At 34.9% G+C, this 26,748-nt stretch overlaps 1 protein-coding gene across 15 annotated transcripts in view; it reads right to left on the bottom strand.

Moving 5' to 3' along the window:
- The window catches only part of SLC26A7 (solute carrier family 26 member 7), a 170,131-nt gene that overhangs the window by 12,267 nt on the left and 131,116 nt on the right, over window positions 1-26,748 (bottom strand). For 14 of the 15 annotated variants that reach the window (XM_063816410.1, XM_063816412.1, XM_054657401.2 and 11 more), the window contains 4 exons: window positions 23,413-23,519; window positions 22,330-22,396; window positions 19,148-19,285; window positions 16,016-16,064 (listed from right to left, as the gene is read on the bottom strand). In XM_063816410.1, the coding sequence (XP_063672480.1) occupies window positions 16,016-16,064; window positions 19,148-19,285; window positions 22,330-22,396; window positions 23,413-23,519 (361 nt within the window). Of the gene's footprint in view, window positions 1-4,958; window positions 5,218-16,015; window positions 16,065-19,147; window positions 19,286-22,329; window positions 22,397-23,412; window positions 23,520-26,748 lie in introns of all 15 variants that reach the window. The other variant, XR_008536928.1, reaches the window with a different exon arrangement.

The raw sequence follows: 26,748 nt of genomic DNA, 5'->3' as shown, positions 1-26,748 counted from the left end.
TTTGTTCCTTTTCTATCCTACCATATTTCACTTCTAAATTGTACTTGCAATTTCCTTTATTTTCTTGTAATTATCTCATAATGTACATGATGATAGATTATTAACTCTGAAAGTGTTTGGGGCTTTATCAATAGTGATTTTAAAATGTCCCTTCCATTGTCTGAGAGTGTGTTCATGCCATGTTTGCTTCGTCTTTATTTTTTTATCCAACTTCCTCTGTGCTATCCCTTTAATTGAAGTATTTGTATGTTTTCAGGCCATCCAAAAATAAAAATAAAGTAAAGCAAAACAATAGGCTCATGCCTTGTAGTTGTGGATAATAATTTAAGTAAGCTATTTTAAGAGAGGCAATTCATGATTTTCTTCTAAATGAAAAAACACAGTCTTAATGGTAAAGTTACCCATTCACCCAAATGAAAATTTAAATACAATGGACATTTCTAACATTTTTCCAAAAATAAGTGAAGTTTTCTTTTACACAGTATCCTTTCAGTTCTGCCATTGCACTAATTTTATGGCTATAACCTTGTGTTCTATACTCCTAAGTAAATCAACCAGAGCAATAAAAATCACATAATCCTCGAAAAGAGTAAAGTGAATGCACAGCTAATATCCTGCCTTAAGCAAAATGAGGTAAGCTTGGAGCATGTGCAAAGGAGACAACTAATCTATACCCATGTGGAATGTGTTAAATGATGGGCTTTATCTACACAAAAACAACATTTCAGAAAGAAATTAACCATCAGGTGTGGGTGGGTAATTAACTCCAGACTGTGGAAGCCAGCTCTCTCCTGTGGAATATTCATTAACTTCTTTAATTAAAAAATATTCATAGTTGTATAATTTAAGAGTGCTTTTTATATACTTCAAAGATTCTTGACAGTCTGTGAGTAACTCATAATTTTTTAAAAGAAGGTATTTTCTGTTGATATCAATTAACTATTGAAAAGCAGATTTATATCTCGAATTTCTCAAGAAAATAAGAAGATAAATATTGAAGACAAACCACAGCATTGCCTTTGGAAAACACGTGCACATATTATTGAACATTTCTTTCCTTCTTTCCTTCCTTCCTTCCTTCCTTCCTTCCTTCCTTCCTTTCTCCCAGCAGTCAGCTAATATAGATGTATTGAGTGCCTACTCTAAGCACTGTCCTAGAAAATATAAGTACAATGATGAACAAGGAAGACAGTAATCACTGCCTCAACAGACTCACAATCAGGTAGGGAAACTAGTCAGTTGAACTAGTAAATTAAAGTGTTATGAGGGCTGGAGATGTGCAGAAAATGCTATGGAGATGAAGGAGACCTTGTGTGATGGACAGAATAATGCCCCTTAAAGATGCACGCATTTTAATCTCCAGAAACTGCGAATATGTTGCTTACATGGCAAAAGGGACTTTGTAGATTTGATTAATTTAAGGATGTTGAGATGGGCAGGTTATCCTAGATTTTTCAGGTAGGCCCAGTGTCATACAAGGAGACAGGAGGTTCGAGGTCAGAGAAGATGTGGTGACAGAAGAGATCACATCTCTTCTGAGATTTGAAGATGAGAGAGGAGAGATTTGACGATGTCACACTGGCAGCTTGCAAATGGAGGACAGGGCCATGACCCAAGGAATACAGATGGCCTCTGAAAGTTGGAAAGGGCAAGGAAATGAGTTCTCCTCTAGACCCTCCATAAGGAATGCAGCCCTGCCAAAACTTGATTTTATCTCCAGACTCATTTCAGTGACTTCTGTCATCTAGAACTGTAAAATAACAAATCCATGCTGTTTTAAGCCACTAAACTCATGGCAATTTATTACAGCAGCAATAGGAAACTAATATACCTGCATTGTTTATTTGGGAAATGAGTAATAAGGGTGGGAACTTGTTTAGATTTCAAGGTCTATGATGGCAGAATTCATGTGTACTTTCTTCATCCTTGAATATCCAGCATTCATTGTTGTGCCCAGGATTTATTAGATGTTCAATATGTACAAGAAAGATTAACTGAGTGAACAAGAGCATGAATTAATGCAGGAGTGAATGGAAGAATGTGATATGTGAGCTGAGACTTGATAATGATTGGAAGTTAAGTAGATGACTAGGCAGTGGAGGTAGACACAGCAAGTCATAATGCTAAGAAAGACCTCAACAGAGTGCCTCTTCGTATTGACATAAATGACTGAAGTGTTTTGAAGACTCAAACTACTAAAAGTGGTAATGGAAGATGTCTCTAAAAATTGAGAAATTTTTATTTTTACTAAGAGAAATAGCATGATTTCCACTTCATAATTGATGTAACCCTGCTTCATATATTTTGATTATTCTATCATGTGCTCAACTACAAATCTTTTCCTTCTGAAACGATTTTTAGGGGAGAGGGCTATTTTTAAATCTCTTCCTTCTTGCCCATTCCCTTACTCAGTTTATGTCTTTTCTTCCTTTAATCAATTCTAGATCTATTCTGTAGTTCCCAAAACCCACTTGATGTCTCCTGGATGACTTCATTTAGCTTAAGTTTACCATTGTCCTACCTAAACTCACTTTTGCTTTTAGCTGTTTTCCTGGCTTCCCTATTATTCCCAGTTTGAGAGTTTCAAAGTTTCAGAATTATCATTTGTATTGTTCTCTCCCTTACTCCAACTTCCAAACAGTTCCAGCTGGTGTTCATTACACTGCTGAAATCTCTTTTGAGTCCTTCATCTCCATTTTCATAACCTGGTGACCAAAGAAGAGGAAGATAGAAACTTCACTCCTCTTCTCTAGATTATTATCGCCCTATCATTCTTGCTTCCTTCCATGCAGGCTGCATTTAGACCAATCCTCTTGAATCTCAATTTTAAGTATCCCCTTTCATGTATATAGCCTACTTTCAACAGGGACTTAAGTCCTGCCTATACTACCCCTAACTAGCTGCATGATCCAGAGCAAGTTAAGTCTACCATACGGGCCTCAACTTCATCAGTAAAATGAAGACTGTTCTGGTAATTATTTTAATTATTTTAAAATGAAGAGTAGAGTGTTTGTCTATTACCTATTTTAGTTATTGAGAATAATGCCCTGTGAATTGCTATACAAATATTTTGTTCATTGGACAACGAAGGATAATACAATGGAAATTAAAAATGCATTATTTACCTTAAAATCTAGTTAGGAGGAAAATATGCATAAATAAAATGACTCTATAACCATATAGGCAATATGTGATTGATTAAAGCATGTGGTAATTTCTCTGTTTCACTATTACTATGAGTTCCACTTTATAGGTGAAGATACTGAATCCCAGTCTGCACTTGACTGAGAATTCTTCCATACAGATCTAGTTGACTTTTTTCTCCCTAACAAGATTGAAAAGAAGTGTGTACCTTCAATATATTTTACTTCTCTATTAAACCTCAGAAAAAGTATAAAATTTGGATTGGAAGAAAAGGGAGATGGTTCTAGTTATGAGAATCCAAATAGAGGCTTAGACCCAGAGATGATTAAGTTAGATGTTGGAGCCATAAATGGATTTGTCTGGCTGGGATGGAGAGCTTGTATAATGTGTGGTAAGAAGGAAAGTAATTTGAAAGGATAAGGAAGCCTTTTAGGTGCCACGCTAGGGAGTAGTACTTGATCCTCAGAAGGAAACCATTATAATTTATTAAGAACGGGACGGATTTTTTAAAGTAAAAGTGATTTAACATTAATCTGTCATTATGTCACAGAACGAAATAAAGCTGGAATGGCAATTAGATCTCAGCTGCATGTAAACTCCATTTGTAGTAGCTTCTTACAACAACATGTTGAGAGGATTCTGAGGCTACTTTGGCTCATAGGAAAAAAATGCCCTGATCTATTATTGTGTCTGGTATGCACATACATACTGGGTATTTTCTATCTGTAGAATACAACAAAGGCTATCTCATAGCATAAGATAAAAAACAATATGAAGATAATACTAATTTCAAACATAATTAAGGACAGAATCAGAGTCACAGAAGTAAAACTGTAAAGGTAATGAAACAAAGTTACAGGTTTTAGGGATTAAATTAAGATGTGAAATAAAAAATAAGCACAGTGCACATAACCTCAGCATTTAAAGCATAGGAGAGTACAGCAGGGCATTACTTGAACAAGAGAGAGAGATAAGAGGACCGAGGAAACTTTGGAGGGGAGAGAAGGAGGATGTCAGAAGTGTTCTGATAAACTATGTCTGGCAAGTATCGAAGGGCCACTGGGTACCAAAGAGTTTCACGAGGACCCAGCAAAGGTGATCATGCCCATCAGCTACTGTTCTGTGCAAAGTGGGCCTGGTCAGGATGCAGAAGTAAGAAACTCCCTTAAAAATTTTTCAGTTCAGAAAGAGAGCAAGGCACTCAAGAAGTTAAGTAAGTATTATTCTAGTATTACATAAGTGTTCTCTGAGAGCACAAGGCAGGTAAAAGTAAATTTGCCACAATAAACTAGAAAAGACCAGAAAAGCTGACATCTGAGATGCATCCATGTTAATGTGGGTCCATGCAGTTCATTCATATATTTATATTCTATTTTATTGTGTTGTATATTGATTTACAACATATTATATGTTGTAATTCAATTGATATTATACTATGTATTTTATCCTCTTACAAAAACATTCTACATATTATTTGTCCATTGTACTGCTAATGGGTGTTTTGCTTATTTCCAGTTTTGGGGAATTAATAAACAATTTTATGAAAAATCTTGTAACTCCTCCAGATACAAATATTAAGAGATTCTTTTTTTAATTGTCTTAGAAGTGCAGAAATTAATATAATTCAGCTTTTTTATTCATCTAAGTTTATATGAATGAAATTAGAACCTTACTATATGTTTTCATTTGTCTTGCTTTTTTCCCCAACATTGTTTATAAGATGTATATAATTTTCATTATTATGTCAGTATAACATATAACAAATATATTAAGTAAAAACTCAGTTGTATAAATATGTCACAATTTATACGTACCTGCTGCTTTAGTTGGACACCTGAGTTATTTCCAGGTTTGGACAGTTTCAAACAATATTATTGTGAATATTCTGGTGTGTGTACTTGGCTGCACATAAATTATCATTTCTTCAGGATGTACAACTAAGAGCAGAATTGCTGATCACAGGATATGTGTATCTTCAACTTTATAAGACATTGCCAAACTGTTTTCCAAGGTGGGTGCACAGATGGTAATCAGAAAATGCAAAATCCGAAATGCTCCAAAATCCAAAACTTTCTGCATGTCAACATGACATCATAAGTTACCTTGAACACATCATTTTACTATCTTAATGGTATGTCATAATTGTTACTGTTCAGTACTTACATGTGAATAAATGTAAGAAAATGATTGCTTATTAGTAGCATATAAATTCAGTCAGGAGTGATGGTAATGACAAACAACCAGAGATGATTGTCCACATCATTTGCTTTCTGATGGTTAAATGCACACAAACTTTGTTTTATGCCCAAAATTATTTAAAATATTGTATAAAATTACCTTCAGACTATGTGTATAGGGTGTATATAAAACATAAATTAATTTCGTGTTCAGAGTTGGGTCCCATTACTAAGATACCTTATAATGCATAAATAAATATTCCAAAATCCAAAGAAATTCAAAATATAAAACACTTCTGGTCATAAACATTTCAGATGAGTGATACTCAACTTGTAAGAGTTTATACTACCACCAACATTGTAGGAGACTTCTTGTTGCCCTATATCCTCACCAATCCTTGGTATTGTCAGATTTTTCCATTTTGACCAATATCATACATATAGAGTTATTTAATTTGCATTTCCCCAATAATAGCTGTGAATAATAATAGTGAAGTCAAGCATATTCCTATATGTATATATTTTGGTAACTTAGAAAATGTCCCTTTATGTGAAATGCCTGTTCATGTTTTTTGCTTATTTTTCTATTGAGTTGTCTGCCTTCTTTTACTCGTTGATTTGTAGTAGAAAGCAGTCCTTTCTGCATTTTATAAGTTACATCTATCTTCTTCCACTCTGACTTATTTTTTCATGTTTTATATAGTACCTTCTGGTAAACAAAAGTTCTTAAAAATAATATAGTGAAGTTTAATAATCATTTTCTTTATGCTTAATGCTTTATATTTCTTGTTTTAAGGAAATTTACTTATTCCAAGGTCTTTTAAGATATTTTCCTATATGCTCTTCTAAGTTTACATTTTGTCTACTATATTGAGATTGATCTACCTCATACATATGTGTGGTATGGTGTGGATTAGGGGCCTAATTTCATTCATATAGATACACAATTGTCTCTGCATTATTTATCATCAAGACTGTCCTTTCCCATTGCTCTATAGTGCCATTTTTGTCATAAATAAAACTGCAATACATGTGAGGGTTTTCCCCCTCTGAACTCTCTACTCTGTCATATTGACCTATTTATTTCTGATCCAATACTACACTGCAGTGATTATTAGAGTTTTATAATACATCTTGATGCTAAGAGGACATACCCTTCATTTGTTCATATTTTTCAAGTGTCTGACTATTCTTGGCCATTTGCATTTTTATTTAAAAATTTAAATAAGCTTGTAAAAAGCCATTAAAATATTCTATTGTAACTTTACTTGATATTAAATATAAATCTATAAATCAGTTTTAGAAATTATGCTTTTTGATATCAACTATTCTAATCAATGGGCATTGTGTTTCCCTCCATTTATTTACAAATATTTACTTGCTACAGGTATTTTTAATGTCTCATAATAAAGTTGTACACCTTCATCCTGTGTAGGTCTATACATTTTTATTTAAATTCACTTCTAAGATTTGATTTTTTTTTAAGATACTGTAAATGGCAGCTTTTATGTATTTTCTCTTTGATGATAGTATATTGAAACCAATTGATTTTATATTGATTATGAATTACAGGAAACTTTTAACTTCTTATTAATTCAAATATAGTCTATTATTTTTATATTTTAAATATACAATTATTTCATGTGTGAATGATACGAGTTTTCCTCTTTTCCTTTTAATTGTTACATATTTCCAAATATATGGTAGTTTTGGGGTTATATTTTTGTTGTAAATTTCCTTCTGTTAAATATTTCCAACTTAACTGAATTTTGGACAGAAACCTGCCTGTATAATTTTCATTATTTGAAATGTGTTGAAACTTGTATAATGACCCAGTGTATGGTCATGAGAGAGACAGTAAGACTCGGGGCTCTCCTAGCTGGTATCTGAGAGAGAACACAACAGCCCAAGTTTAGTGTCCAACCAGATCTTCAGCCAAAGATGATAGTCCTAATTAAGTTCTTCAGACTAGTTTCCCCTTTTCCCAGACCTTTAGCAAGATGCTTCTGAATCATTCTCACATTTATTACAACATATATATACCTAATAAATATATCAATTTAATATATAAATACATATAAAATTATATATTTATATATACTTTATATTATATATAATATATATTGTTTATATAAATATATAATTATACATTATAATGTAATTATATATTTCATTTATTTCTTGCTTCTTTTTCTCTCTTACCAAGGAGTGATGTTAATATTATATACCATATGACCTTATATAATCCTAACAAGTGTTTAGGTAATGATTTGGACCTCAGTGATTCTGCCTTCATTTTTCCTGCTCTCCCTCCCTTGTTTGCTCCCTTTTTTCCATTTATTCATTAATTGACCATCTATTAAGTTTTTGTGCCTAGTGATAAAGCCATAATAGTAACAAATACCAAATTCTTTGGGAAATAATGTTAAATGAAAGAGACAGTCAATGGGAAAAGAATAATAGTGAAGACTTGAGAAATAAGGCAGTAACCTTATTTCTCCTTACTAACCTTATTTTAGTAAGCCATTCTTGCTTTCTAAAAATATTTGTAATTCGTTTTTTTCAAGATGGCTAACTAGGGACATCAGATACCAGTTCTCTTCAAAAACTAGGTCAAAGTTTTTGGTGAATGGGCATGTCCTAAATGGAATATTGAGGGAAGAGAGCCAGTACCTGTCAGAAATCCTAATGGAAGAAGCAGGGTTGCACACACTTAAAAAGCAGCAAAGTCTGAGAGACTGGCAGCCGAGGAACTCAGACTTCACGGAAAACATAGGTGGGGGTGCTTCTCTGTTCCCCTCACCCCTGTGACAATCTGCAGACCACCAAACTCTTAGGGAGTCCCTCTGCTCTTGTGACTGTGCAATGCTGTTGGTGGCAACTTGAGAACTTCTCAGGGTCAAAGAACCAGGTGACCAGCTCACACATGTGTGCCTTCACTATCCTCAGATCTAAGCTAAGATGGCACCATACTATATATGGCACCTATGGTGGACTTCTGCCCTGCCAGAAGATTCTCTGTCCTTGAGTTGCTGCACCACCAGACTGCCCGCAAACATCTCCTACAATCCGCTCTGACTTTGGCAGGTGCAGAGGACCAGTGGGTCCCAGGGGAGCTTTCAGACCTCTGGAGATCTAACTTTCAGCCACTTGTATGGGTGGGCACTCAGCTCACCAAAGCCCCCCCTGGGACAAAGGAAACATAGATGTGGTACCAATCACTGAAAGGGGGCAGCACCAGCAGCCAGGAATAGACATGGAGAGGTGATCATGTCCCACTCCCCTCATCCACTATTGCAGACTCAGAAGAGGTTCTCCCTGATGGGGGCTGGTATGTGTGAAGGAAAGCACTTGGAGAAAGTGCTTTTCATGGCAGCTCCACCACTATTGAAAGTGAACCCTCCCTGCTTGGGATTGCACAATGAGCAGGGACCACCTTCTCCTTCCTATACAGAACAGCAGCAGCCCTGCAATGGAGGACATAAGCTACAGAGTTGTCTGCTCTGGACTGGGGAAGGTGGCTCTGCCCTGAGTTGGTTTTAGTGGGAGTGGACAGAGGGCTTCATCCACAGTCTGCAGCCACTTTGCAGCCATGAGCCAAAGGACAAAGTCTATATAAACTGAAGGTCATGAGTCCTGAGGCAGGGGTGCGATAGGGAGGTAAACTGCATTCCTGCCAGCTCAGCTTGAGAATCTGGTGCTCGCCCCACTGCCCCTTCCCTGGAGACCTACTCACAGCCCAACATGATCTCGCCTTGCCATCCTCCCGTGAGACTGAGTGCTTCCACTCATCAGCCTCCTGGGAAGTGAGCCAGCTCTTAGTCTTAAATACCACCTACTGGATTGGAGCCTGAACTGCCCCACAAAATAAAAACTTGCTGCCAGAAGGACACAGTGATAGTGCAGGAGAAAAGCTACCTGAGATCTCTGCACCCTCAGCCCTGCAGAAGATACAGTTTTGGCTCTTACATTCGATATATCACTACAACAGGCAGCATCTGAGAAAGCCAGTGCACAGAAGCTGTCCACAACCAAGGAACTCATGCAGAAACTTGCCCTGAAAGCACCCAGAAATGAAGCCAAAAGATTGTAAAACACATACACTGCAGTATACCCTCAAGGGAAAAAAGAGTGAAAAATGTAAAAGTCCCATCCAAATTATATAAAATTCAAAAATAAGCAAGAGCTCCTTCAGATGAGAAGGAATCAGTGAAAGAACTACTGCAGTACAAAAAGACAGAGTGTCTTGACACCTCCAAAGGATCAAGCTAACTTTCTAGCAATGATTCTAACCAAAAGGAAAAGTCAGAAATGGCAGATAAGGAATTCAAAATGTGGATTCCAAAGAAACTCAGTGAGATCCAGAAGAAAGTTGAAAACTTGCACAAAGAAACCAGAAAACAATTCAGGATTTGAAAGGTAGCTATATTTTTATAAAAGCCAAATAGAACACCTAGAATTAAACAACTCGCTAAAGGAATTTCAAAACACATTTGAAAGTTTTAATAATATACTAGAAAAAAAGAATAATTTTAGGCCTTGAAAACTAGTCTTTCAAATTAACCCAGACAGAAAAATAAAGAAAAAGATATTTTAAAAATCAAACAAAGCCTTTAAGAAATTTGAAATTATGTAATACAACTAAACCTATAACTTATAGGCATACCTGAGAGAAGAAGAAGAAAAAGTAAGCAATTTGAAAAACATATTTTAGCAAATAATTCAGAGAAATGTCTTTTATCTTGCATGTGAGGTAATTATCCAGATACAAGAAATTAAGAAAACACATGTGAGATACTGTAGAAGAAGACATCACTGAAGCAGAGTCATCAGACTACCCAAGGCCAACATGAAGAAAAAAAAAAAAAACAACTTAAAGGCAGCTAGAGAAAAGGGCTAAATTACCTATAAAGGAAATCCCATTACACTAACAGTAGACTTCTCAGCAAAAATATTACAAGCCAGAAGAGTTTGGGGGTCTGTTTTTAGCCTTCTTGAAGAAAAAAAAAATGCCAGCCAAGAATTTTATATTCTATCAAACTAAGCTTCATAAAAGAAGGAGAAATAGTCTTTCTCAGACAAGGAAATGCTAAGGACAACCAGACCAACCCTACAAGAAATGTTCAAAAGAGTTCTAAACATGAAAATGAAAGGACAATACCTGCTACCATAAAAGCATATTGTGTACAAAGTTCACAGATTTTATAAAGCAATTACACATTTGAGACTACAAAGCAACTAGGTAACAACACTATGACAGGAACAAAACCTCACATATCAATATTAACCTTGAATATAAAAGGCATAAATGCTCCACTTAAAAGATATGGCTTGGCAAAATGGATTTTTTTTTTAAAGACCCAACCATCTGCTGCCTCCATAGCCTCATTTTTTGTGTAACAACACTCACAGGCTCAAAGTAAGGGGGTGGAGAAAAATCTACCTCACAAATGAAAAACATAAAAGGAGTTTCTATTCTTGTATCAAATAAAACAGACTTTAAACCAACAATGGCAAAAAAAAAGAAAGAAAGACAAAGAAGGGCCTTATATAATGATAAAGGTTTCAATTCAACAAGATTTAACTACCCCTAAATATATATGCATCAAACAGTGAAGCACCCAGATTTATAAAATGAATACTACTAGACCTAAGAAAAGGGACAGTGGCCAGATGATAATAGTGGGGGACTTCAATATCACACTGGCAGCACTAGAAGGATCACTGAGGCAGAAAACTAACAAAGGAACTCTGGATTTAAATTGGATTCTTGACTGGATAGACTGAATAGCTACAGAACATTTCACATAACAAGCACAGAATATACATTTTTCTCATCTGCAAATGGAACATTCTGTAAAATTGACCACGTGCTTGATCATAAAGCAAATCTAAATAAATTCCAAAAAAAAATCAAACCATATCAAGCATCTTTTTGGAATACAGTGGGATAAAAGTGTAAATCAATACTAAGAGAAACTCTCAAAATCACACAAGTACATGGAAATTAAGCAACTTGCTCCTGAATGGCTTTTGAGTAAACAATGAAATTGAGGTAGAAATCAAAAGTATTTTTGAAACAAATCAGTATAGAGATACAACATAACAAACCTCTAAGATACAGCAAAAAAAAAAAAACAGTGTTAAGAGGTAAGTTTATAGCATTAAGTATCTACATCAGAAAGATAGGAAGCTCTCAAGTTAACAACCTAACATCATACCCAAAGGAACTAGACAAATAAGAACAAATCAAACCCAAAGCTAGCAGATGAAAAGAAATAACAAAAATGAGAGTACAACTAAATGAAATTGAGACAAAAAAAATACCAAGGAGAAATGAAACAATGGTTCTTTGAAAGGCTAAACAAAATTAATAGACTATTAGCTAGGTAAACCAAAAGAAAAAAAAGAGAGAAGATTCAAATAAGCACAATGAGAAATGGTAAAGGTGACATCACAACTGATAGCACAGAAATCCAGGAGATCTTCAGAGACTACTGTGACCATCTCTATGCACACAAACTAGAAAACAAAGAGGAAATGGATAAATTCCTGGAAACATACAACCTCCCAAGATTGAACCAGGAAGACATTGAAATCCTAATCAGACCAATAAAGAATTATGAGATTTATTCATAATAAAAAAAATCTACCAACCAAAAAGAAGTCCAGGACCAGATGGATTCACAGGCGAATTCTACCAGACATACAACGAAGAGCTAGTGCCAAGCTCATTGAAACTATTCCAAAAAGTTGAGGAAGAGAGAGTCCTCTCTAACTCATTCTTTGAAACCAGTGTCATCCTGATGCCAAAATCTGGTAAGGACACAATAAAAAAGTAGTACTAAAGGCCAATATCCCTGATGAACAAAGACACAAAAATTTTCAACAAAATACTAGCAAAGTGAATGCAGCAGCACATCAAAAACAAAAATTCATTATGATCAAGTGGGTTTTATTCCAGGGACACAAGGATGGTTCAACATTTATAAATCAATAAATGTGGTTCACCACATAGACAGAATTAAAAACAAAAGCCATGTGATTATCTTAATAAACTCAGAAAAAGTATTCAATAAAATCCAACATCCCTTCACGACACAAACCCTCAACAAATTAGGTATCAAAGGAACATACATCAAAATAATAAAAGCAATCTACGACAAACCCATCTCCAAAATCATATTGAATGGCAAAGACTGACAGTATTCCCCTTAAGAACTGGAACAAGACAAGGATGCCCACTCTCACCACTCCTATTCAACATAGTACTGGAAGTGCTAGCCAGAGAAATAAGGCAGGAGAAAGAAATAAAAAATATCCAAATAGGAAGAGAAGAAGTCAAACTATCTGTCTTCAAAAATGATAAAATTCTATACCTAGAGAACTCTGAAGACTCTACCAAAAGGTTTCTGGAACTAATGAATGACTCAGTAAAGTTTCAGGATACAAAATTAATGCACAGAATCTGTTGCATTTATGTACACCAACAAAGCTGAAGCTGAAAGACCAAATCAAGAACTCAATCCTATTTACAACTGCCACAAAAAAGTAAAATACCTAGAAACACATTTACACAAGGATGTGAAAGGCCTCTACAAGTAGAACTACAAAACACTGATGAAAGAAATTGCAGATGACACAAACAAATGGAAAAACATCCCATGGTCATGGAAATGAAGAATCCATGTCATTAAAATTACTACCACTCGAAACAATCTACAGATCCAATACAATTCCTAACACACTATCTCATTTTTCACAAAAATAGAAAAAATAATTCAAAACTTCATATGGAACCAAAATAGAGCTAAAATAGGCAAGCAATCCTAAAGGAAAAAGAATAAAGCTGGAAGCTTCACATTATCCAACTTCAAACTATACTACAAGGCTATAGTAACCAAAAAAGCATGGTTCTGGTACAAAAACAGATACATAGATCAATGGAACAGAATAGAGAATCCAGAAATAAATCCACATACCTATAACCAATTGATCCTCAATGATATTAACAAATATTAAAAATGAAGAAAGGATTGCTTATTCAAAAATGGTGCTGGGAAAACTGGCTAGCCACATGCAGGCAAATGAATCTACACCCTTACTTCCATCATATACAAAAATTAACTCAAGATGGATTAACGACTTAAATATAAGACCTGAAACTATAAAAATTCTAGAAGAAAACCTAGGAAAAACTCTTCTGGACATTGGTGTAAGCAAAAGATTTATGAATATGATCTCAAAGCAAATGCAACAAAAACAAAAGTAGACAAATGGGGCTTAGTTAAACTAGAGGCCTTCTGCACAGCAAAAGAAACAACCAACAGATTAAACAGAAAACCTAGAGAATGGGAAAAGGTATGTACAAACCATGCATCCAACAAAGGACTAATATTTAGAATCTATAAGAAATTTGAACTTCAATGAGAAAAAGAAAATAACCCCACTAAAAAGTGAGCAAAGGACATGAACAGACACTTCTCAAAAGAAGACATACATGCGACCAACAAACATGAAAAATGCTCAACATCATTAATCATCAGAGAAATGCAAATCAAAATCAAATGAGATACCATCTCACACCAGTCAGAAAGGCTATTATTAGAAAGTCAAAAACTAACAGATGTTGGTAAGTATATGGAGAAAAGGAAATGCTTACACACTGTGGGTGGGAACGTAAATTAGTTCAAACCCTGCCCTCCACCATGGAAAACGGTATAGAAATTTCTCAAAGAACTAAAAATAGAACTACCATTCAACCTAGCAATCCCACTACTGGGTATCTACCCAAAGGAAAAGAAAACATTTTATCAAAGAAACTCCTGCAGTCTTATGTTTATCACAGTACTATTCACAATAGAAAAGTCATAGAATCAATCTAGGTGGACTGGATAAAGAAAATGTACTATATATACACGATGGAATATTACACAGCCATAGAAAAGAATGAAATTATGTCTTTTGCAGCAACATGGATGGAGCTGGAGGTCATTATTTTCAGTGAATTAATTCAGAAATAGAAAACCAAATACCACATGTTCTCACTTATAAGTGGGAGCTAAGCAATAAGTACACATGGACATATAAATAGAAATAATAGACACTGGGAACTCCAAAAGTAGGGAGCGTAGGAAATGAGGAGAAAGTTGAAAAACTACCTATTGGGTACTATTTTCAATATACCAGTGTAATCATCCTGCACGTCTCCCCTGAATCTATAATAAAATAAAAATTATTTAAAGTAAATTAAAAAAAATAGATCCATAATTGACTTCCTCTTATTAATAAGAAAAAGGGAAGTTAAAAAATCCAGTTTTCACCCTGAATTTTCAGCATCAACCTATTTCTTCAAACTTGTGATCTAATAACAGAAAAATGTATAATGCTATTTCATTCTTTTAAAAATCATGTTATTTCTTTAGCTCCATGCTAAAAAGAACATAGTTATTTTGAAGCATATGTTTAAAGTAATAGATGTCATTCCATTAGTAACATTTTTAAAAATCTAACATATTTGTAACTAAAATTATTTCCAAAAATTCAAAATAAAAAGTAATACAACTAGATATCTGTCAAAGATTTCCAATAAAAATCACTTTTATCTCCACCTACTTAGAAGAAATTGGCTAAGCAAATATTGCATGACACAAAAAATAAGAGATTTTTGTATAACCTTTTATATTAAATAAAAGTCACAATTATGAATAATTTAACTACACTGATGCTTTAATCTTAGTAGATATCAAATTTAAAGATAAATATACAAATCTGTTTCAATTCAACTCTTTTATCATTTAGTTATAATATCACAACACTTCTCATTCATATTTTCTTGTATATCTTTTAATTTTCTCTATACTGAGACAATGTTCACATCAATTGATGAGTTTGCAAAGAAAGATAATTAAACTTCTAGAGAACATTGACCTGGTAATTTAACAAGCATCCACCATCAAAATATTTGTTCTCGTCACCTGATTTTTCAGGTAAATCTGAACATGTAATAGCTTTAAATTGCTAGTTTGTTTTGGGTGGAGATCCAAAATATATTCAAAGATATATTTCATGATAAATCCTCATCCATATTAAAACTACACTAATGCCATGAATTTCAATTTTTGGTTCAAATGTTTAAGTAAATGAAAAGAAGGAGAGGAAAGAGGAGAGAAAAGGAAAAGAGGTGGGAGAGGAGGAAGAAGAAGGAGAGGGAAAAGGAGAGAGGAGGGAAGAAGAAAAGAAAGAAAATGGGAGGAGGAGATTGAAGAGAGAACAGGGAAGAGGAAGAAGTAAAGAGAAAAAGGAAGAAAAGAATGAAGAGAGAAAGGAGAAGGAGAAAATAGAAAAAAAAAGGAGGAAAGAAGAGAGAGGAGGAAGAGAAAGAAGACTAGAAGTGAAGGAGAGAGGGAGAAGACAGGAGAGGAAGTGGGAGAAAGAAAGAGAAGGGAGAAGGAGCCAAACGGCTAAATCTATTTTCTGCAGATAAAAGTATTAGTGCTTACTTGGTAACATAAGCTCAAGCTAAAGCCAGTAGAAGGGAGGAGGAGAGTAGAGGGAAGAGGACAATTAGGAGAAAAAAGGAAGAAGAACAGAAGAGGGAGGCAGATGAGGAGGAGAAGGGCAAGAAGATTTTATTCTCTGGTCTATCTTCAAGGTAAACACTTAGATTTTCTTTTTCCTTAAAGCTAACTCACCATTGCAGTTGCCATTGGATAGGGAATTGAGCAATGTGTTTTGTTCACACTAAAATAAAAACAAACATAAAGAAGAAAAATGTTATAAAATTTTACTTCTGTCTGAAAAAAATCACATAATTCTTTTACTTATAAAGAACAACAAAAAAACTCATCTCCAAAATTGTTTTTCACTAGCATTCTTTTCAGAATAATGTATAAAACAAACTATGAAATAATAAAATAATTAATTCTAAGTATACAGCAATTCATTAAATAATTTATGTTATCAGTCAGACTGTCTTCTTTAGAATATTTTCTGCAAAACTAAGTTTGTTTTGATTTTGGATTAGAAATTAAACATTTGCACATTTTTAAGTAGCATATTCAATCAGAAATCATCTTTATTAACATTGCATTTTAAGAGGGAGAACCACTGATCGTATATACTACCACTACATGAAAATGCTGGATTAAAAAAAAAAAAACAGCTCTGTATCCTACAGTTAATCTTGTCTGACAATAATTGATGCCTCTAAGGAGATCATCTGCTATTTCTCAAATAATGTATTATTGCTATTTTTGTTAATCATATTAATAGCAGTTGATATTTCTTCACTCCTCACTATATGCCAAGGACTTCACACTAACCATTTAATCCTCAGAACAAGCATATGAAGTTATAAATTTTATTTTTTATATGAAAGAGTCAAAGATTAGAAAGGTTAAATAACTTCAGCAAAGCCACAAAACTAGTAAGAGCATGGGTTAAAACCAAAGTTCATGCCCTTCCAATTCCAAGCCTCTTGTTCCCAGCCACTACATTACACTGCTTCTCTCACGAGATCAGTTTTTATCTTAAAGGCTGACTAGAGAACCCGGGTTTTCTCTTCTTTATAGCCAGTGCTACAGCTTATGTATTTTAAGCCTGACTTACAGTTATCAGCTATACAATTTCCATCTGGTTATTTTATCTCTCTCTATTTCTACCTCCCTTTTTATGTAACATTCAGGTAATGCCACTTACATCTCAGGGCTGGTGATGATTAAGTTAGCCTGATTAAAGGGACTGGCCCCTGAGAGATATTCAGTGAACCTGAGTTTCCTTTCCCGCCTCTTAAAAATACCTCATCTGGGCCGGGCGTGGTGGCTCACGCCTGTAATCCCAGCACTTTGGGAGGCCGAGGCGGGCGGATCACGAGGTCAGGAGATCGAGACCATCCTGGCTAACACGGTGAAACCCCGTCTCTACTAAAAATACAAAAAAACAATTAGCCAGGCGTGGTGGCGGGCGCCTGTAGTCCCAGCTACTCTGGAGGCTGAGGCAGGAGAATGGCGTGAACCCTGGAGGTGGAGCTTGCAGTGAGCCAAGATCGGGCCACTGCACTCCAGCCTAGGCGAAAGTATGAGACTCCGTCTCAAAAAAAAAAACAAAAAAACACAAAAAAACCAACCTCATCTGAAATCTCCCTTGCAAAAGAATTTCAAAATAATTTATGTAGATATTCGACCCTTAAGGTGGTGGATCATAATTCCACGCTTCTTAAGTGTAGGCTGCACACAGTGACTTTCTTCCGGAGAGCACAGAATAGAGACAATGGAATCACTTTACAGTGTAGAAACCTGGCAAACACTCCCTTATCCAGGTGATCAAGGTAGAGTAAACATGTTGATAAATCATGTTGATTGTAGGTACCCTTGATACAGTGTGATGAGAAGGGCACTTTACCTCTATAGTTTTCCTCACAAAAGGGGCCCACTCTTAGAAGGATCTCCCATCTGGCTTAATGATCTTCTGTCACCATCTTGAAATCCTTAATAATTGTTGAACAGGAGACCTCACATTTTCATTTTGCACTGAGCCCCTGTAAATTACGTATCTGATCCTGTATATAAGGTTTCTATGGTACAAATTAGGGTAAGGCCCAAAGGCAGAAGTGTGAAGCTGTAAGGGACAGGAATGTGGCTCAGGACAGCTCCTAAGACATCAGAAATGGGAAGGTCAAGATCTTCTGTGTACCTAAATGACTGGGGGATAAGTAGCTCGAGGACACAAGAAAAAGAAGAGATCCTTGTGATCTAGAGGAGTCAAGGAAAGCTTCATGGAGACAGTAGTCAACCAAACTAATAATGCTAACTAAGATGTTATAGTGTTGAGTAGGCCAAACACTATTCTAAGTGCTTTGCCTTTATTAACTCATTTAATCATCTCAATTACATGTGAGAAAACTGAAGAACAAAGATTCAACAACTCAAAGTTCCACAGCTAGTAAGCGGCATACCCAGGCAGCTTGGCCTCAAAGTCCACACTCCTAACATTACAGAGGCTTAAGGAGTCAAATGATAATAGATAGCTTATTTATATTAAATCACATTGATGCACATTTGATTCAATATCACTGTTAATTGACAGTATAAATGGAGATAAAGAATTCTGGAACATTATAATAAAATTATTAAAATGATTGCAACAGTTTATGCGTCTCTGAAGTCATTTATCATATTCTATCACGTTTAGAGTTAGATCTAATGCCTTTTTTTGGTTTAAAAAAAAGATCCTTTCGACCGGGCGCAGTGGCTCACGCCTGTAATCCCAGCACTTTGGAAGGCCGAGGCGGGTGGATCACGAGGTCAGGAGATCGAGACCATCCTGGCTAACACCATGAAACCCTGTCTCCACTAAAAATACCAAAAAATTAGCCGAGCATGGTGGCGGGTACCTGTGGTCCCAGCTACTCAGGAGGCTGAGGCAGAAGAATGGCGTGAACCCGGGAGGCGGAGCTTGCAGTGAGCCGAGATGGCACCACTGCACTCCAGCCTGGGTGACGCAGCGAGACTCCATCTCAAAAAAAAAAAAATCCTTTGGAGGTTGGTTAAGAGATCCATTAAATTAGATCATTTGTCTTATTTATTCTTTTTAGTGCTGTAGTACCTGCAACACATGTCCATTAAATATATGCTGAATAAATGAAGAAGGAACACGAGAGTGATTACCTAAAAATTAACTAAAAGAATCAAATAATCATAGGTTTTGCTGAAGGGAGAGGTCTCAAAATACTTGTGTGATGTATTATTATTTACTTGATACATGTTTTATTGTCATGATATAAGGCTACATGTAGTATGACATTCTAATCAAACCATTGATCCTACCTTGCTGATATCATCAAGTGGCTGATTACAGGCATTTTCCTTTTGGATTATGTTCATTAAATCAGTATAAAATTTTTTTGCATTCAGGAAAACAAGTGGGTTGTTTATTGAGATAATTTTCACCTGCTGCAGGGTTTCCTTTTGGAGGAGAAAAAGAAACAGATTCAGAACTCTAAATAGAAAATTATAGCCAATAAACAATCAGATCTAAATGTCACTCAATTTTATAAGCAATCTCTCAATTAACATTTTTATTACTAAAATGTATTTAGAGGCCTTAATGTACTATCACACTTCCTTAGGGGAAATATATACTTCCTGCTTACTAAGAAACATTAATAATGGCAACAAGGGTTGGCAGCTTTTCAGAAAATGGCCCTTATTCCTCCTAGCTGGTTTTTCAGGAGGCAGTAGCCTAGACCATCCAAAGAGTTCCAGGAAGTCCTATCCTTTCAAAAGTATCTCTTTCATTCAATCTATCAATTAAAAATTAATTTACTTAACCATCAGTATTTTTTTAATGAAAATGTGTTCTAAAGGGTCAACCATGAGTCATTTGCTTCATAATGACATAGCTTTCCTTCAGCTGAAATATAACTTTACAAGTGATTAACAGTCCTAATTTGAAGACAGAGACCTAGAGGTAGTATTAGGAATATAATTTCACTTTGGGCAGGCCTAGGAACTGGATTGCCAGGATGTGGTGAGCGATGTAGAAAGGAAGAAGAAAAAGTTTTGACACAAAACATGTCTGCTTTGGCCATTTTCCCGTCACTTGGTGATGTGCAACTAAAACAGTCTTCTCTATGACCTTTGGGGCAAGTGGCTGGCCTAGAAATAGAGAGGAGGGTAAATTCTACAAAATGACAACTCCTTACCAACTAAGTAAAGCAATATTCTTTCAGGCTTTACTTCCATAGAAGAGGAGATGCAAAGAATAGCGATGCATACAGACAGAGGATAGAAGTATGAAAGAAAGAAAATATTAAGTATGCTAATTTGGACAATTCATTTAACTTCTCTCAGTTCCCTCATTTCCAAAAATGAGATAAATGTTTAAACTAGAAAATCTCAAAAAGTTCCTATAGTTACAAAACTGATTGAACTTTGCAAAGTGAGGAGATTTGCAACAAATAACTCAAGAAAACAAACAAACCTTAAGTTGCCAAACTAATGTTCGGACAAGAGTAAACCTCTTAGAAACAAAAAATAATAATGAACTCTTAGGCCTGTCATATTAGTCATCCCAAAGCACCAAAGCTTAGCCTGACCCTCTAATCACACTATGCCAAACTTGTCCAACCCATGGCCCGTGAGCCACATGCCACCTAGGATAGCTTTGAATGCAGCCCAATACAAATTCATAAACTTTCTTAAAACATTATGAGACTTTTTTGCAATTTTTGTTTAGTTTATCAACTATCATTAGTGTTAGTGTATTTTATGTGTGGCCCAAGACAATTCTTCTTCCAGTGTGGTCCAGGGAAGCCAAAAGATTGGACAACCCTGCACTACATAATTGTGCCAATGTGTTGTTTTAAGTTAATATGAAAAAAAAATGTATTTGTTAAAGAATATAGATTCAAATTGTTCTAGAAAAGAAATTATCGGTGGGGTTGAATTCACTGAGTGGGAAGAGATCTCTCAAATCAGGGAGGGTCATTTCACATGAAGAAGAGGTGGAAGAGTGCATAAATGGAAAAGATAAATGACAGATTATTTTAATTTAGCTGAAAATTCCACCTAAGAACTTATATTCAAATCTTGCTTTATCTTAGTTTTCTCCCTCTTATTTTTTATACAAAACATTGAATAATTAGAGAGATGTAATATTATAGTAAAATTAAAATCTCCATGTGAAACAGTTATTATTCAGGTCAGTGAATAGACAGAAACCAATCAAGACTTAAACATGTGGAGAAATTTCTAGCATTTTCATCTTCCTACAAATCCCCTCATTCACTTCTCTACATGTTTAGCCCAAGAAGAAGTTAAGGATTAGATAGAATTTATTAAACACTGATTTTTAAGCTGAAAATAGTCAAATCCAAAGCCAAATTCAGTCTCAAAGCTAAGGAGGTCAGGGCTAATACATGTGTACTTGTGGTGTGGATACACAGGGGACTTCACGGGCCCAAAAGTCAGTCTGGGGCTTTGCACAAGCACTAAATTCCCATGGAAAAAATAAGGAAAGAAAAGAAAGGCAAAGTTGGTGGAAAACTTGAGCCTAGAACACCCTGGAAGGCTCTGAACCCAAATAGCATTCTGTGAAACAAATCTGTCCATAGTATTAAAAACATAAGCCATTCCCTTGGGTGCCGCAGAGGGTTCCTGATGCTACTTCCTACTTCCAGTCTATTTGGAAATACCCTGACTCTGGTCCTTCTGGTGGGAGGCCAGTTCACTCTGTCCTTAGGGAAATTATGGATACTGAAACAAGTGTATGTGAAAAATAAACGGAAAAAGGTTAGCCAAACATTTACAAAGCAGGTTCAAAATGAGGGCAATTTTCTTTAATTGGCAAAAATATTTCAAGTCAACATTTTTCCCCTCACTTTAAACTGTTATAGTCATCCCTTAGAACAACAAACTACAATTCAGACATAATCAATTGGCTTTCCTAAGCATGAGCAGAGCAAAACTGTTTATACAAGTTGTGTCCTTAAAAAGGTACCCACTGTGTAAGAAACCAATTCTATTGGCATTCTGTAGCCATTGGACTGAATTACCCTCTGCTAACATAGAGTCTCATTGACTGAGTTAAGAAAAAAAAAAAAAAACAATACCATGAACCAAATTTGCTTCATTCCCTTTCCTATTTCCTATCTTCCTCCATGATTTAATTCAGAATAGACTATCAGTTTAGTTTGATTACTTTATGCAACTCAGTAATGGAAAAGAGGTGTCCAAATGCCATGATTCTACAGTGAACTGTAGTTCTAGATACCATGCTATGCTTTGTCTGAATGCTGAATCCAAAGAGATTTTCCTTTGTTCTATTGATTTGTTGCATGTTGTTTGCCACATATATTGTGATCACATATGTACCACTGGAAGTTTATACTAATTAAAAAGTTATATTTTTAACTATCATAATTTATCTAATTTTTGTGATGTCTTAAAATTATCTCACCCACAAAATGATTAACAATTGCATAAAGGAAAAATAAAACTAAACTTACACTGTCCATTTCTGTCTTCGCTTTAAATTCCATTTCTTTCATATTTTTTATACTTACAGTCATTGCTCTAAAATTAAAGCAGATAGAAAATAAAACAAGTCATTTCCTAATCATTATATAAACAATGAAGAAACCAAAAGTAGTCATTTAATAACTAGAATGTGTCTGAGATGATTTATATCCTATAACTCATTTGTTCATAAGAGGACATTGGTGAATCTATATATCTCTGGGATATTCGGGGATAGAGGTTAACAACAGAGGCATATAAATAGAGCCCCATCTCTCCAAGCTACTAGATGTGGATTAGTAAAGAAGAATTTTAAAAGAGAAAAGGCAAGAGATTATGCAGTATTGATAAAATATTGTTTTAATGAAAAGCAAGAAAAGAAAGAATCAATGGCAAGATAGGACTGGATAGTATTGAATCCGAATATATAAATTCTATAAAGAAAGACTCTATAGAGATAAAACAACATTTTTTAGAATACATTATTTCACAAACAGCTTTAAGGGAAAGATGGATGTGAAGTAAATAGAAACATTATTCCCACAAGAATACTTTGTAAAGCAGAAAAAGAATTGGTCAGACTAGGGAAATGATTTATAAATTTATAGTAAAATGACAAAAAGAGACAGTGTGTTTCTCAATAAATTATCTAGAAAATAGATTAATCTGACTTCTGAAAAATAAAATTTTCTGAAGTTATTTAATTTTCTAAATAATTATATTGTGAAATGGTTTGTGATCATTAGCTACTAACTCTTTTCACTTAATTTAAAGAAATCTCTCTCTGATGCAGTATAAGGCCAAGGGGTTTATTTATTTTAAGAGTTTATATATTCTATTTTATAATGTTGATAAGCTATTTATCTTCATTAAGATCAGCATTGTTAAATATCATATGCAGATCAAATATTTTCTTATCTGTTTGTCTCTAGTTTTCTGACAGCAAGAAAAACATGAGATTGTAGTACTATATGTTACAGAGAAATAAAAGTAACTAGCAAGTACCATATGGCAAGTAACCATGTATTTTGCTGCTGTGCAAAAATAAACAGAGCATTTACATAGGATCCTACCTTGGGAAGCGTCCTATCACTATAGCTATGGTACAAACAACACCAAACAGCAGTCCCACATTGGCAGCAAAGCATATTGTAAATACATATGTACTGACCCATATTCCCTGAAAGAGAAACAAGAAACAGAAGTTGTGAATCCTTTGGAGTTCACTTCTTCTCATTATTGCTAAGTTCCTCACAATCATATTCTTAACACTCTTGTGACCAAATCTTTCAGCAAGAAAATATTATTTAACAAGTGGTAAACAGAAGCTCAGAAATACAGAAACAAATCCTGCTCCATCAGACTCTCAGCAGCAAAGGTGGGAAAAAGTTTCTTCTTTTATTTCCAGACACTGCCAACCCTTAGTTCAATCCCCAACAAACACTGTATTTAAGATCTGTAAATAGTTGGTTGATGTGTATGGTTCAAAAGCATGCCATGATTTCCCACTGCTTTCTCATTTAATGTAATATTATTACAAGCAATTGTGTACAGATTTTTGGTCATTCCCAACAATATTCTGTCTTCTAGGACTGCTATAAAAATAACTAAGGTTGTTTATTAATACATAAGGCTCAGGAAGCCTAATTTTAAAATGACTGAGTCAAACAACACTGCCAGTGCCACTTTTAGATCAATCACTATGAAGATCATTATAATTTTATTTGTAAGCGGCCATTCATTATGAAAGCTAAAATATCAGGGCCAACTTAGTTTGGGGGAACATTTCAAAAGATTACATGAAACTCTAATTCTCTTTTAGTTGGAATACCAAAGTTATTGCAGTTTTGTTCACCACTTAAAATTATAATTTGCAACAAGATATTGTATTATAGTTGGCGTTTCTAAGCTTAGTGCTGAAAAAATATCTTTAAAAGCAAACTAATTTGTGAAATCCAGGTTATATTTTCTTAACACTAAATCCTGCATTTATCAAACAGTAAACTAACAACGTTTTTAATCTCTCTCTTGTCCTCCCAAAACTTGCAGCAATTCTGCAAGTTTACAATTGACTGACTGCAATTCTACATTTATTTATTTCTGTCCTAATAGCTATATTATCACTTTAAAACATCTTTGAAAACATATTTCAATTCCATACACAAATGAGAAAGTTAGAAATGTTTGTGTATTCTAAAAATAGCATACAATCTTGGGGAGGGAAGGAGTGCAACTGTTTTTCAGACAAGTCTGAAATAAATATTTCTAAAGGGCTCTTTTTGTTGTTGTTGTTGTTGTTTTTGAAATACTTCTCCTTTGTCTGGATTATTTATCTACACTGAGTTTGAGTGATTCTTAACAGACTGTTTTGAAAAGCTGAGCCCTTGGAAGCAAATGGAGGGAATTTTATCCTTAAAATTCCTTTTGATGTAGGACAAACACACATTCTGGAGTAAAAGAGAGAATACAATTTAAATGAATCTCATGTTAAGATCCATCATCTACAAATGTAATGCTAGGTTATTACTTATTATGAGATCATTCCCAGCTGAGATGGTTTTTCTTCATTCAGGTGAACACACAGTCAGTCATTTGAGTCTTCTGTTTATATAGTGTGTGTTTTTTTCTTCCTGGTGTATTATGCTGTACTTAATCATATACAAAACAAGGCTGCAAGTTTTTGACTATTATTTTAGCTTCCCATGATGACTCTGAGTCTCACTCATTTTCAAATCCTAACTGAATCTGCCCGAGTGTGGCAGAATAATACCTCACCAAAAGCTTTATAAGTCTAATTCCTCTGGGCCATCCTCCGTGATGCAATATGGCATAGGGAACTAAGGATCCTGGTCCCTGCCACTTAAAAAACCATAGAGCCTGGAGGCCAGAATTCATCAGAGCAACCAGAAATTTTGGTACCATCTGGTTCTATTTTTAAAGCATATTTACTCTCCCACAATGTCATCTATTATAAGTTGGACTTTCCAAATGCTTACTTATTTCCTGGGGCTACATTTATAGCTTTGAAAAAATATCAAATGGAAATTAATAACATAGACCAATAAATAATTCCATTGGTTAGAATAAATCCCAACAGCATTCTGTAATAATTCCTGTTAAAGACCCGAATGCTAGTTGTCACAGTTATCAAGAATTAGTTGGCTCTCGGGCCCCTATTTTTTATTTTTTGTTATGTGTTCCTACTTGCTCTCTTCCTATTTGGCACTCACAGTCCCAAAACACAAACTAACCCCAGTGTTAACCTTAAGTAGGGGACACAATCCTTTGTCCTTGTAGAAAATACATCAGCATAAAGCACAGTTTAACAGCTACTAAATTACCTCATTTCCCCCTAGCCTATCTGTTGTACTATCTGTTTTTGTGGCAGCTCCCTATTACTAAATTTTTATAGATCTGAATTCTGTATCCAATGTTCAGCTGTTCAAACTCAGCTCTGAGCCAATGAGTTGAGCCTCCATTTGGACCTCTATTTTCTCATTACTTCAGAGAGGGTTTTGACCAACAACTCAAAATAGAATCAATATTAAACTGTTAATAGATGTAAAGAGGTGCAACAGTTTCTAATTTTCCATGTGATGACTATGTACATATTTTAAACTTTAAACCTTCAAATTAGTTTACACACACACATGCACACACACACACACACACATATCTTGGATAATTTTACTTCCATGATACTCTAGGCACAGTCCATCTATTTAGTAATCTAGACATTATACGTATTGGGTATATAGCCTATATCCACAAAAGTCTGTGCAATATTCATACTTTGAATGCTGTGCCCAATAGTCCAATAATCCTTTGAATGCTGTGCCCAATAACCCAATAATCCATGGCTTTTCTCTCTTGAATCCCTTAGCAGCTAAGAGATATCTATCCACTCCAACCACAGAAGGCTATTTTAAGCTAAACCCAATGTCCCACTGAATCATCATGCGCCTGCTATATCCATGTCACCTTTCTCACACCATATCTTTGTGCACACCACATTGCTTACTTACTCCAAGTATTCAACTATCACGTCTAAGTGTCTAAGTAGGAGACTACAAATTCTAAGCTCTTAAGCAATTTTTCAGCTATCAAACACCTTGAAACTTAACATGTCCCAATGCAAACTCATTAACTTCACCCCAGAATCTGTCCTTCCTCCAATGTTCTCCTTCAGTTATAACACTAATATCCTTCAATACACTATAATCGGAAACTATGGAATCATATTTTACTTTCTCTCCTCTTTAATCTACTTGTCCAATCATTTCACAAGTTCTATAAATTGTTAAGAAAAAAATCTCAAGCCGTATCCTTTTCTCAAATTATTAATGATATCTCAGTTCACACTGTTCCTTTCCTCAACTCTTTTGACAGTGTCCTACTTAACTGTCTGC

The sequence above is a fragment of the Pan troglodytes genome, chromosome 7 (assembly GCF_028858775.2).
Source record: "Pan troglodytes isolate AG18354 chromosome 7, NHGRI_mPanTro3-v2.0_pri, whole genome shotgun sequence".
Classification (NCBI taxonomy): Eukaryota; Metazoa; Chordata; class Mammalia; order Primates; family Hominidae; genus Pan; species Pan troglodytes.
The sequence above is the reverse complement of the archived record's forward strand: the minus strand, read 5'-3'. Positions and strand labels throughout refer to the sequence as shown.